The 15,124-nt window shown below is 38.1% G+C and overlaps 1 protein-coding gene across 2 annotated transcripts in view; it reads right to left on the minus strand.

Annotated features, from left to right (window-relative positions):
* Positions 1-15,124, minus strand: part of ROBO1 (roundabout guidance receptor 1) — a 573,037-nt gene that overhangs the window by 325,591 nt on the left and 232,322 nt on the right. For both annotated transcript variants that reach the window (XM_083611370.1, XM_083611369.1), the window contains exon 3: positions 5,695-5,778. In XM_083611370.1, the coding sequence (XP_083467496.1) occupies positions 5,695-5,778 (84 nt within the window). The remainder of the gene's footprint in view (positions 1-5,694; positions 5,779-15,124) is intronic.

Here is a 15,124-nt window from a genome sequence, read left to right on the forward strand (position 1 = left end):
CAAGGGCATCCTCTTTGGCATCTTGACAACAATGCTATGCTTTCAATCCTTGGGAACAGTCTCTTTTTCCCATACTTCTCTGAATAGTTCAGCTAGTTTTGGTCACCCAGTGTTTAGCATGCATTAAGTCCTGTTCAGTAGCTGTACCATTCTTTATCTACTTTATCGTATCCAGGAATTTGATAATTCAACTGGAACTGTTTTAATGGACTGTCATGGTTGACTATCAGGGTTGTAGTAGGCCTAAGTCAGTGAGAATCTCTTTGCAGTTTTCCATCCATCTAATTAAGCCTTCCATTTTGGAAGTCAGCTGGTTTTGTTTTGTTTTTGGTCATCCTTATCAGCATATCATCACCGATTTCAAACATCGTCAGACTAGCAATGTCTTGCTATTGATACATATGCCAGTTCTTCAGCATGGCTTCATCTGCTTTTTAACAAAATTATTTTAAAATAGAAACTTTCCGTTCAGTGCTAATCTACATTTCACTTTACTCTGCTTTTCCTCTTATTTGTATATCACTGCAGTGTAACCCTATGCATTTTTTTCTTGGAAGTAAGTCTCACTGTGTTCACTGTGTTTAGGACTGCAGCTTTACAATCTTTGTTTCATTAAGCAGTTCTGAATAAAGCTATTTCATTTAACTTTTTAGGGTCTTCTTAAAATCATTCTTCAATTTACTTTTGGAATGTCTTCATCATTTGTTTATGGAGATTTGCAGCACAAGCCTAACCATCTCTATTCAGAAGTAAGTCCTATTGAATTGAGTGGGTTTTACTCCCAGGAAAGTGGAATTCCATCTTTCCTGCTACACAAATATTATGATCACCATTTATTTGTAGACATTAAAGACCTGGAACTTGCAAGCTCTTTATGTAGAAGGCACTGATTAGTTTTGTCATAAATATTCAGTCTTTCCCTAAGAATATCACTAAATAACATAGTATTTGTGATTAGAAAATCAGGTCTAAAGCTCTATGAGCAACTGGCCATTTTGACTGATAACTTCCATTTATCCTGCAATATTTGCTAGACCGTGTTTGCCCTGTATTTACATAGAAGTCACCCATAACGAAAAGTAGGTCATGTTTAGGTACCCTTTAAATTACAACTTGCAAACAGAGAATTAATCCTTGCACATGTCACAGTGCTTTTTATTATAAAAAACCCAGCATCTACTTCTGTAGACTAAATGATATTAGTTAATGACTTTCTGTCTCTTAATATTGCTATTCCTGTCCTCTCAGATAAGGTTATTAAAATATGGACACTTTAACACATTAAAAAACTATATTGTGGGACAACTGAAATGTCACAGTAAATGATAAGTAATATTATGTTAAGTATGCAATGTTTTGGAAGTTTCTCTTGAATATATACCACTAATAAGGATTGTAAATACCTTCTTAATAAGAAGTAGTGAACCTTATCTGAAAATGTTTAGCTGTGCTTCTAATTGAACAAGTCATCATAAGAAACAGTGTAATATAAGCTATATTCAGTGAACTGTTAAATAATGTCTCAGTATTTTATGTCACGGCAGGCTAAACAGGAAATGTGCTGGCATCTTTTTTATAATGCACAAGTATATTTCAGTAACAAAGCACATAGAAATTACTTTGCAGTCGTTGATCAATAAATGGGGGAGATAAGAAAAACCTCACAATTTCTAATTGAAGCCCTTTAACAATCAAGAACCAGTTCTAGACTTGCACAGTGATCATCCTGCCCTCCACCTTCTGTCCTGGCTGCTGTGTGCAGCCGGGTTGTAGACACAATAGTGGCCGCACCAGTCCAAAGCCCTGCTGGTTGATAGCCCCTGCTGTTTTACTTGAACCCTGTATGACTATTAAGCTAGAACTTCTGACTACAGTTATATGTGCTTTTGTTGAGGAAGCACTAGAAAGTTATAGGCTGCTTCTACAACAGCACTTTAGCAATTGCCATTCTTTCTTTGTACCATCTAGACAACACTGCGGTTGGCCTTTTGCATTCCTGTATTTACTGTATTATATGGATTTTCAGACTTGCTCCCCTTTTTAATGTAGCACCAGTATGCTTGGTATGATGAGCGTGGATAGGGATTCTTAATGACAAGCCTATTAATTGCTCTATTGTTTCCCAATGTGAGGGAGGCTTTAATTAATTTCTTTTCCTTATTTTTCTTTTTAATAACAGAACAGGACTAGTTACAGGTAGGTAGCTGTGTTGGTCTGCCGCAGTCGAAACAAAATTAAAAAATTCCTTCCAGTAGCCCCTTAGAGACCAGCTAAGTTTGTTCTTGATATGAGCTTTCGTGTGCATGCACACTTCTTCAGATACACTGAAACAGAAGTCACCAGACCCTTATATATAGTGAGAGGGTGGATAGGGGTATTACTCAGAAGGGTGGTGGTAATGGGTGATTGGCTGATAGGTGTGGTAAAACTGTCGATGACTGTTTACCACACCTATCAGCCAATCACCCATTATAAGTAGGGTATACACATGGGGAATTGGGTCTGCTTGCCCAATGGACTTTTCAGGGGAAGGGTTCAAAAGAGGATAAAATGTTTGAAGTGAAAAGAATATCCATCTGCTGAGGCAACTTCGTTAATTCTGTGATTATCCCTGTTTTGCCACAGATGAAATCACCACAACATAGCACAGAAAAAGAGAGTGTGTTTACCTAGTTACCTCAGTAACAAACATGCATTGTCTTCCCTCTTTCCCCTATTACATAGAAAACAATTGCTATATATGTCTTTAGTGGCATAATCCCATAGCGGAATCTGATTGGTTATGCAACATTTTGACATCATCATGATGGCTATGTTAGCTTCAATTACAGGAAACACATAGCCAATAATATGACAATGGTGGGGATTGTGGGGGTGAGAGAAATTATCTATGGCTTCAAAGAAACTGTCAAAGTAGGCAGTAAGAAGTTGCAACAGCAGGGAGAAGGTAATGGGCACAGGAGAATATTATTTCATGTTTCATGTCAAATGTTCACACAAGCAAACATGTAACATATCACTACTTTGCATTGTGAGGTTATGATCAAATGCTAATCCTATGTATAGAACCATATAATTAGGATTGTTCCTCAATATCATATGAGACGAGTTAAAGTTTGGAGTTAAGTGGCAAAGAAATGCAAAATGCAGAGTTTGTTAATATTCAGTTAGCACCTAAAAAAGGTAAAGGACCCCTGATAGTTAAGTCTAGTCATGAATGACTCTGGGGATGCAGCGCATATCTTGCTTTACTGGCTGACGGAGCCAACATTTGTCCACAGAGTTTCTCCGGGTCATGTGGCCAGCATGATTAAGCCGCTTCTGGTGAAACCAGAGCAGCGCACGGAAACGCCGTTTACCTTCCCACCGGAGTGGTACCTATTTATCTACTTGCACTTTGACGTGCTTTCGAACTGCTAGGTTGGCAGGAGCTGGGACTGAGCAACGGGAGCTCACCCCATCGTGGGGATTCGAACTGCTGACCTTCTGATCGGCAAGCCCTAGGCTCAGTGGTTTAGACCACAGCGCCACCCGCGTCCCTTTCAGTTAGCACCTACATTCATGCAAAATAAGCACAGTGACCCTTCAAAAGCAGGCAAGTCACTGTTTATTTTGCATAAATTTCTGTTCTTTTTTGTCACAAACTTTTTGAATTTTGTCATTTAACATTAGCTTTCACATTACACGCCATTATACACATGTCTACTGAGGAATACACCATGTATCTGATAATGCAAGCTTTAGTCCACAGAAAATTATGTCATCATAATCTCATCTACAGCTCCCATCATTCTGACCATTACCATGCTGGTTGGGGTGATGGGAGTTGTAGTCCAAAACATTTAGAGGACACCAGGTTGGTAGAAGCTGCAGGAAAAGGAAGAAAACCTTCCTATGTTGTATTTGTATGACTGGAGAAGGAGAGCTGAGTTTTGGAACCTTTGGTCCAAAGTCACATGGGGAAGTCATCCTAAGAAAAACCCAGGAAAAGAATGATGCCACAGTTTCCTCAGGAAGAAGTTTAATGTGCAGGTGCATTTACTTGCCATACTTCAAGCTCCCATTGCTTGTGGCAGCAAGAGAATACCAGCCTTTGAGTAATGAAGAAACTAGGACAGGGGAAGTGAGAAGGGTGGGGGAGGGAGAGCAAAATAACGAATTTGTTGATATCTAGCAACAGAGATTTCAACCTGTCTGGAATTCCTTTCGTCAGATATAATATGCATATACATCAGTTTCACCATAGTACGTCTTTTTTCAGGACAAGTTATCAGCAATTAACATGCTCCAGAGCTCTGCTGTGCAAACAGATCTTCTTTCAATTTAGTGTTACTGAAAACTCTACATGGGGCGTAATGTGTGGAGTTTTTCCTGATACAGAACTAGAGAAGGAACCCTTTAATTAGGAGAAACCTCCATGTTGTCATTGGAATTGTGGAATAAGTGATCATGAGTCTGAGTTCAAATGCTTATAAATATGAAACCATCATTTTATGTTGTTTGAAAGAATAGTAAGTTGACTTAAAATTCACACATATGGCATAAAACAATATAAGATTCTGTTGTGCCTTGTACTTTTTTTTTGAGGGGGTACTCAGATGTGCTTTGCAGTTTTTAATTGTAGAAGTCTGAGAGACTTGCTGCCATTTCTTAGTATTATCTACTTCACACACCAAGAGGGAGAGATAGATAATATCACTTTTTGCAGAGGAAAAAAATAAAGTGAGTTTGGCAAAATAAACAAACAAATAAGTAAAAATGTGTGAGCTACAAAGTATTGCAAGAGACAATTGCTAGGAACTAGTAAAGCAAGCCAGTATAATTAAATAAAGTGCTGCATATATATAATTATGATTAAAAATGATCACCTTACCATCTATATAACTGAAGTACATGGGGTTTTACATTTAATAAAATGTCCTCTCATAAGCAATTAAAATAATTTCTACAAATGCATGTTGTTGTTGTTTTTTTAAAAAATCTTAAATTGATACCTTTCCTTTAATGGAGTATAACACAGTCTATAGCAGAAAGTGCAATAATCCACTTGTCATTTTCTACAGATCAAGTTATTTCCGATTATCATCAGCTAGCCTTGCTGATACTGACTAGCACTTAACTTTATGAATAATCTCAATGGGAGAGATTCAGAGTTGACACTTGCATAATTGAGATGACAGTAGGGTTAATTGTGCAGTGCTCAGTGTTAATAAGGATAGAAGAATTGAAAAAAGATTTCTGATGCACCATCCTGTCACTGTGCCTGTTAATCATTTGATGTAGTCTCATGTGATATAGCTCTAACATGCCGAATGTAATACAGACTAAAGAATCTTGCAAAAGGGAAAAAAAGTATATTGTATCTACATATAAGAGAGATTAAAACAGATTTTGATCTTTTAAAAATCAAGTATTTGACATAAACATTACACTGAGTTTTCTGAAAAATCCGGACAATGGATAAGCAATGTCATTCAAACAATACTGTATGCCTTTCAATAACAGTCGTAAACAACTTCATCAGACTTCAAAAAAGCAACTCTTTAAAAATTCAGAAGTGTATTTTGAACTTCTGGGTTGATTACCAATGTTTTATGATAGTGGCATCAAGGATGATTAAACAGTTATGTACTGATGGGAATGGCAGATGGAAATGGGAAAGTGGAAGTAGTAGTTTTGAAAGATACACTCTACCTGTGTAGCCCAGAGAATTGTCCTCATTATCTGAGGTGGGAAGTGGTGTTCCGCTGTCGTTTCCTCTCTCGAGGTCATCAGAGTCTGTTGGAAATAACATCAGAGCTGCTGATGGGGTCATAGTAGTAACAGTAGTTGCCATTTCCATCAAATAGTGTCCATATACAAGTAAATCCACATATGACAGAAAAACAAACAGTGACAGCACACAGCATACTTTATCCTTCCACACCATTGGCTGGATTAACTTCTGCAATATCTTCAGCAACATTCTTTGTGGTTTTAAAATTCCTCTTGTGTTTACTGTGTCCCTAGTTTTATTCTTCTGTTGCACCTTCACTCTGATTTCACAGCTTGTGAAGTGTTCTGTCTACACTCTGCAGAGCAGCCAGCACATGCTGTGGTGGACATATGGGGAAGAGGAGGCTGGGTGGTTGAATGCTAGCATTGCTAATTTTCTACCTTATTGTTAATCAAAGCTATTGACTGTGATCACTCCCCATCATTGCTTCATCTCCTGGCAATTACAGACTCAGGGGACTTTACCTCTTTGTAGGAAGGGGAAAAAGCAGTGTCTTGTCAAATAAGGAGGAAGGCTTGTATAAGCACTATTTCTTATCCAGGGGTGGAGCAAAGGAAAGGAGAATTATCACATCTAGCAAAAGGCAACAGTTTATAGTAATCAGAAAGAGATATTTTGCTGAACTGAAGGGCAATATTAAGGACAGCATTTTTAAGTGTTTTAAAAATCTCATAGAGTATAGTCCTGCAAAATTAAACTGCAAACAAAATATTTTCAAATAGTTTGAAGCCATTCATAGTGCAGCAGAGCAAAAATGTATTTAAAAATGGGGGAAAGTATCTTAAGGGCAAAAATATGAATCATAGGTGCTAGTAGGAGAATAACTATACAGAAAGCTGATTGTACTATATTTTTTAAACAATATTTAATCATATTGAAATAAAAGCCCATCAGAAAGTTCTGAGAACTCAAATAACTTTACTATCCAAAATATGGCTATAATCTCCCTTGCCCCCCCCAAATCATGCAGAAATAATAGGTAGCATTCTAGAAATATTACGTACTGTGTGCTTTCTCTCTCTCTCTCTCTCTTTTTTTTGCAAATGTCTTGTTTAAACGGTATCCTAGCTAGTCATCTAAGTACTTACATTTTATTCATAAATCTATGTACTTTATCACAGAGAAGTCAATGCACTTGGAAAAAAGTATAGTACTTCTGATATTACATATTCAGAATACCTGTCATTCTTAAATAAGATAAATACAGTGATTAAACAATATTTATTTCAACCCTTTTATCCAATACAGTACACATATATTCTGACTATGGTGGAAGATAGGCATTTTCTGCTTTGATAAAAAGTACAACGCTTTTCAGACTAGTCTTTCCATTAGAAAGCAAAATGTAAAAAAAACAACTTGGATGTATCCCTTTACATTACTGAGGTCTCCTTTTTAAAAAGCCTTTGTGGATAAGATAGAGGAGAAAGGTGAAAACCCCTCATTTATTTGTCCATTTGTCTTGCTACCACAGTAATATGTAATCTCATGAACATCTTTGAAAACTTCTCTGAAAGAGACTGTCGCAAATGAATCAAAAGTCCTCTCTAATACTCTATTCTATTATTTGCATGCAGGGAGCTATTGGACATGTTGTGAATTATAACTGTTGAAGGCAACAGGATAGGTCTCTTCCTAAATTAAATGGCAGAGATTTCATGCTTTCTCTTTCAGTTTTTTGAAGGTGCATGCTACAAAATTAAAAAATAGAGATCAAATCAGTACTAAAAATGCTAGTACAGTAAGTTTACAGCTTGTGTGCATTCAACTTTACATGTGTGATAAAAATTAAAAATAAAAAGGGGGCTGGGTTCTGGGGAAAACGACACTGGTAACCCCACCCGCTATTAAACCCAACTGGTATTGACTATCCATGGAATGTAACCCCTGCGTAAGTTGCAGGCCTACTCTACACCAGAACTTAGAGCACTTAGAACTGAAGTTCTACTTGGGATTCTGCCTCTCTCTGTCTCTTCCAGCCACACCATGCTAGACCTGGTTGAGCATCCACGAAATTCTGTGGTTAGAGTCCTTCTAATAACATTGATACAAAAGTTGTGCTAATAAAACTGTACCCTAGGTAAACAACTTCTCTACATTCTCCTGAGCTCCTGGAAAAATCTTGCAGTGCAAGATTTCTCATATCATGTAGAGACACAAAGTGGCCGGGCTTTGGAATCGCTGGAAAGGAGACCTCTGCAGCTTCTGTTTATTTGAGAAGGCTCTCTAGATGTGCAATGTAACAGTATTTTTTTAAAAAAACAAACCAAGCACAGGTGATTCTAAAAAAATGCTTACCCAACAAATGTTTTCAAGGATTTAGCATTAAGAGAAGTGGAATCATGAAATGCTTCAGGCAGCAGGGAAAAGGAAAGGATGGGGCAGCTGGCCTGCTTGAGCCCCTGCCAGTTTATAGCAAGTAGGAGAAGAGATTCATGGTGCATCTCCCCTTGTTTCATGGTGGATTGCCCCTTGTTGTATGTTGAGATTTAAGAAGGAGTAAACAAAGTTTCTCCATAACCTTCCTCCATGCCATCTATACAGAAATAAAGAGTTAATGCTAAGGGCTGAATCTGATCCCTCTAATGTGCAAGTGTCAGGTGGGTAGTTCAGGAGGGAAATAAAATATTGCTATTTCCCATTTTAATCTACCTGAAATACAGTTCTCTCTTGCTTGAGCTGGCTAGAGCCTTGAATTGAAACATTCTTGTTAGGGCTGGAAATACACTGAAATATTTTGTTGCTGGTTGCTGGTTTTAAATACTAATACTGAGTTTGAATGCGTAGGTAGCATTGAAGAGATTCCCGTCTTAAGCTACTTAGAATATAAGTCAGTGACTCCTTTTCATCTCTTGACCAGTTCACACCTGACTTTCCAAAAGAAGCAATAAATCAGATCTTCAATGGGACTAAAGCATGCAGTGAAGTACTGAACATTACCATAAAGGTAAAGGGACCCCTGACCATTAGGTCCAGTCGTGACCGACTCTGGGATTGTGGCGCTCATCTCGCTTTATTGGCCGAGGGAGCCGGCGTACAGCTTCCGGGTCATGTGGCCAGCATGACTAAGCCGCTTCTGGCAAACCAGAGCAGCGCACAAAAACGCCGGAGCGGTACCTATTTATCTACTTGCACTTTGACGTGCTTTTGAACTGCTAGGTTGGCAGGATCAGGGACTGAGCGAGGGGAGCTCACCCCGTCAAGGGGATTCGAACTGCCGACCTTTGGATCGGCAAGTCCTAGGCTCTGTGGTTTAACCCACAGCACCACCTACATGTCTCTTAATTGCATCTAATACTACAAACACAAAGAGCTGGATTATTTTTAGGAAATGCACTTGATAACAAATATTGATAATCTGCAGCAGATTATATAGTTCCAACAGTATGCTAGCTACAGCAGATCTAACCACACGTAAAGAGTGCTTCATACATTATGTTTTTAAAGATATGTGCTTGCTGCAGCAAAGTTTAACGAATCATGGCTCCCCAGATATACATATATGTCTTTCAAAACTTAGTGTTTGCTTTCTCACACATTAATGCATTAAGCAGATATACTGTATGCACATGCTAAAAGTGTAGTATGTCAAATAGCCCTAGCAAGCATATGTGAATAACATTTGCTTTGAATTACAATGTAGCCAATGTATTAATCAGTATCACTCTGATTCTACTCTGTGTTCACACACACACACACACACACACAAACATTAAGAGAACTGCCCACATTTTTTTTCATATAGTTAGGGTAAAACTGAACACTGCAAATAGTTGATACTTTCTAAAAGAATATAAGGTGCAATAAATATTTAAATACAGGTTCAATAAATATTTAAAAGATGCAACATATTTAGTTTTAGTACTACTCATTTGTAATTATGTTGATTAAATCCATTGACTTCCCTCCTTCAATCAATATTTAACACCATTTAAATCTTAGTTGCCTACTACTGATATATCACAGTTTCTTTAATTCTAATAAATTACATTCTAATTTACATTAGACTTCAAATACATATTCCACCAGGATACGCTGGCCAGGGGTATGATCAAGTGCTTTTGTATAGTTTTCATAGGTTTCTTGTTCAGTTCTCATGATCTCAGCTAAAATGATTTGGCATTTCCATATTATTAAACAAAAACAACTTAACGTCTGAAGTCCATTCTGTGTTAGAAGTTTTGAGTCTTCTATTCATTTTCACTAAATAATCTAGATTTCACCAAATTAATTAAGAGCAGAAGGTGATCTGTTAAGTGCATAGGCCATGTGTACTATAAAATGGATTGTTGCTTTAAACCAAACTGAGGCAGGAACCATTTCAGTGAACATTGACTTTCTTTGTTGCTTTCCACAATCTTAACATTACAAAGTGATCTTTAAAGACACATCATTTCTCACACTAGGGTTTCAGTGTGTTCAGCACTCTTTTTCAGATGCATCTTCCTACATTACTCTAGATTAGTGAAAGGAATCAATGAGAATTGATCCAATTTGCAGAACACAGTTCTAATATTGATAGTAGTTTATACACATTTGCTTTTGCCTAATCTTTTATTAATGATCATCTTCAAAATGTCAATTAATATTGCTGTCCATAAATTCAGTAATATGGGCTAGATAGAAATCAACTAATTAAAGAAGAGATGCTCAAAGGAAACAAAACAAAACACAGAGTAAGATGAAGGAAAAAGACCTTTTGGTGATCTGTTTTCCTTATACTACTTTGAGAAACAGTAATCACTGTTATACAGTTTACCTATCAGTGGAAAAAGGTCAATTTAATTTCATTACTTTCATCAAAACTGTGTATTAGAAAATGAAATGTGGTAAGCATATAGATTCTCATCTGTTTTTTGTTATCTATTCATTTTGAGAAAAATACTGTGTAACATGAATGCACACTTAGCAGGGAAAGAATTCAAATACCTATGTGTTCATACAGGAGCAAACATTCCCCAGAGGTTCCTGGGGGGCATTCCTGAGAGTGGAGTGGCATATTTATTTGAGAAAGGAGGGCCTATCCTATCTGAAGCATCCTAGCTGAGGCTGTCCCAATGCCCCTCTGGGTGTTTGCTAAAGCACCAACATAGACTCAAGGGTAGTATGGTAGGGGTGGGTAGGTTGCTATGCCCTATGGCACGGGTGGGAAACATCTAATGCAGTCTTTCAGGACTTTATAACTGGCCATCCAGACTATCTCCAGGCCAAACATCCTCCAAACTGCAACACACCCGTCACCAGCTTGACACCCTGCTTAAATATGCTTGCCTGACTGGAATGTGGCCATGAACTCTGATAGTGCTTCTTGATTTCTGGATGGAGGTTAGAATGGAATGTGTGAGTGTGTAGAAACTATCTTACTGTGCAAAGGTATAATTCACATCCATTGCTTTGTCCACTTTCGCCTCTGGCCTCACCCACCACTGACATGTGCCCCCCAGAAGACTGCATAGAAGGGAATGTGGTCCCCAGCCTTAAAAAGATTCCTCACCCCTGGTTTATAGGAATTCCATCTTTCTAGTTAGACTTCCTGTCCTGTGAGTGCTAATCTTAAGTGTTTGTGTCTTGGGTTGGGTACCTGAGGGATTCTGCTGATATGCTGCTCATCAATATTCCTGTGTCAGCTGATGAAGATTGTCTTGATTTGTGTTGATGGCTTCTAGGATGGAGTATTCTAACTTCTATGCTGACGTCTCAGGATGTGGAGGACCTCATGGCCACAACGAGAGCCATGTTATGCTGCTCCTTGGATTACAGATTCTAAGGTTGGTGCTGGAGGATTGTTGCTGACCCCTTGGTGGTTATTCTATGAGATTTCACAGGTCTGTTTTATCCCACATGCTGTTTAATGTCTATGTTAAACCACTGACTACAGCACTTGACAAGGTAAGTTCCAATAGGCTATGACTCAACTCAGAAGAAACAGAGGTACTGTTAGTTTGTGGTTCAACTGCCCAACCTAGTTTCGAATGGGTGTCCTCCTAAGAGACCTCTTTGTCTCCATCTATACTCTTAGACCTAGCCAGACTTTACCTTCCTATTAGATGTAAAAAAGCTTAAAGAACTAGGTTCATAGAGTAGGAGAGATCTTGGATCCAGCACTGTTGCAGGAGGGAGAGGTGTTGTTCCCTTTTAGTTTAGAGGACCTTCAGACAAAGATAGGTAGAGAGGTAACTACAACATGTGTCCATCTTTTTGACTAGTTTGCAAAGGCTTTAATTTTAGTAAAAGTAGACTAATATGTGTTTTTGATTCCACCTATTTGGAATATGTGGAAGACAGAAGTGCCTGGCGTGCTCTGGTTCATGGGGTCACAAAGAGTCGGACACGACTAAACGACTAAGCAACAACAAATTTGGAATATGTCAATCTTCATGGAAAAACAGCAAAATGCTCATACTTTGTGCTTTACCAACTGCCAACAAAACTAAGAATATTATTTTTAAAATCAGATGAACGAAACAGGAACTGGTCAATTTTTTCTAAATGATAAACAAAATCCATCCACGCACACGGCAAAAGCCTAAGAATCTGAACTGGGAAAGATTACTAAATAGATTGTAAATTAATGTATCACTCTCCAGTAATCTATAATAAAAGTTTGTCCAAGGCTCTCATTCCTCTGTGTGATCAATGTGAACCTCAAAAGAAAGCACAGGGTCAAAATTACCTAAAAGTTTATGAACTTGGCTGGGAGAATGAAAGCAAGTTCTGAAATGAAACGGCTGGGGAGGATAATAATCAATAACTACTCTTATCTTGTCAAATTTCAGCCTTAGAAAATTAATATCACATAGGCAATCATGCAGCACAGCAAGGGGCATTCAGGGTTTACAGCAACCAAACAGATACCTTGAGGTGCTGTCAATTTGTAATATTGTACAACCTGAGCATGAGACTATTAGCCTGCAGCTGCAATTTCAAAAACCTCATGGGTATCTGGGAACCCCTGAAATAACTAGAGAGAGGGGAAAAACACACCCTTATAGTCACAGGGCCCAGAGCAATAAAGCATGAACGCTGAAAAATACAATGAATTTAACTCACACAAGGCTGCTGAAACAACAGTATAGGTGTTTATTCCTCCCAAATATAAAACACTCTCTTCTCAAGTTTCATGTAAGCAGAGACAAATAACAGTAACAGTCATTTCAAATATGGCCCTCAAAGAATATAGAAGTCAAGACAATGTATATCTCCCAACAGGGACATGCCCAACTGTTGGAAAATGGTGTATCTACTTTTCTGCCCCTTCCCCTCCAGGTCCAGCATATAATCCTAATCTGTTAGACATACATCAAGTAATTGCTGAACAGTAGACTATGGCTAGCATACAAAAGTACAGCTGAAAACAGCCTATTCTAATTAGACTCTAGTAAAACAGACTTTTAATCCAGAAAGACTATTGAATCACCCTCTGGAGATGAAAGAGAGTTTCATTAATTGAAAATATAAGTCTATGCATCCATTGATGAGGGCTCAATGGATGTCAGATAGGTTGATAAATTTCTTTAGCAAAAAAACCTTTGATACTGGTAAGCCAGTAGATATGATACTTTAATTGAATTCTGGATTTCTTTGATGTCTTTCACAGAGAGAATAAAGATAAGACTATTACCAAGATGATGATGATGATGATGATTTTTTTTTTTTAAATCATGTTCTGGAATTATATTAATACCTTTTTGGGTTGCCGGGATAATCTTCTTGTATCGTTTAGGCTGTATCTATTAATCAGGGAGTAATACAATACTAATGTGATGTTATCAGCAACTAAAAGAATGTGCAACTCTATTTGAAGTGTACAGCATACTGAACCACCATTTTAAGTTGGGTTTTTTTAAGCCACCCAACCACTAATTTAAGGGCAAAAGGCTTTACAAATCAATGCACATTGATTTTTTCTGGGAATTTTTTGACCTTAGGATGGTCACCATGACCTAATCAATAGGCTTGTGGGTTTTAGTGTCCGTGTGCTGGTACAGGTGCACAAGTAGGGGTTGCAAGGTTTGCTCCCAGCCTGCTTCCACGGATGAGAGTGGAATTTGTATAGGCCCTTTGTGATTCCAATGAATGCATGGAGTTTGCGAACACAAACTCCTGCTCCACCCTTTCCATGTTTTCAAATAACGTCTGTAAAGGGTTTGTTTCATGGCACTGCTGTGCTTTTTGTAAGATGCTACTTCAGTAGTTATAAAGAGAGCAAAGTTTGCACATGTTCTAAATTCCACATAGAAACTAACAGAATGATTGGACTAGAACCAACATATTTAAAAATGGTTTTTGATTGGAATATTTTGGAGGGAATGAGGTGTTTAGAGGATCACTGCCTTGACTATTATTTATAAGCTCAAAGTAAAAACAAAGCATTGATGTTTTAAAAATATTATATGTCTACTCAGAAGTAAGTCACATTAACTTCCCTAGGAAATGGCTAGTGTATAACTTTCATATCAGTTGGCCAATCTATCAGGTAAAATGTGAAAATGGTTTCAAGGGAGATGAAGTTGTTGTGGTGAATTAGCCTCCCATCTTTCTCCTCAGTTGCCTTGCCTACCACTCCTCTCCCCACCTTCTGTTACTTTTAATGTATTTATGCTACTAATGCAGTTGTGGCACCACCCCTTCCTTTCTGCCTTGTTGGAAGGCAAGGGACTCCGTCACAGCAAGCCATTCTTGAAAACGTGACCCAGGAGAGCGCTTGTGCTGCCTTTTTCCTGGGATGGCTAGGGCTAGAGAATACCATTATTTTCGATTTTAAAACTATCAGTTGTTCAATATCCAATTCTAATTGTAGCTTCTTGTCCCACATAGAGATTTCTCAGGAGACAGATGAGTTGATCAGGCACTCCTATTTCTTTAAGAACTTGCCATAGTTTGCTGTGGTCAACACAGTCAAATGCTTTTGTGTAGTCAATGAAACAGAAGTAGATGTTTTTCTGGAACTCTCTAGCTTTCTCCATAATCCAGCGCATGTTTGCAATTTGGTCTCTGGTTCCTCTGCCCCTTTGGAATCCAGTTTGCACTTCTGGGAGTTCTCGGTCCAGATATTGCTTAAGCCTGCCTTGTACAATTTTAAGTATAAACTTGCTAGTATGTGAAATGAGCACAATTGTGCGGTAGTTGGAGCATTCTTTGGCACTGCCCTTCTTTGGGATTGGGATGTAGACTGATCTTCTCCAATCCTCTGGCCACTGCTGAGTTTTCCAAACTTGCTGGCATATAGAGTGTAGTACCTTAACAGCATCACCTTTTAGAATTTTAAATAGTTCAGCTAGAGTATTATCACTTCCACTGGCCTTGTTATTAGCAGTGCTTTCTAAGGCCCATTTGACTTCATTCTCC

This window comes from Podarcis filfolensis (genome assembly GCF_964270895.1).
Source record: "Podarcis filfolensis genome assembly, chromosome: 4".
In the NCBI taxonomy this organism is placed as follows: Eukaryota; Metazoa; Chordata; class Lepidosauria; order Squamata; family Lacertidae; genus Podarcis; species Podarcis filfolensis.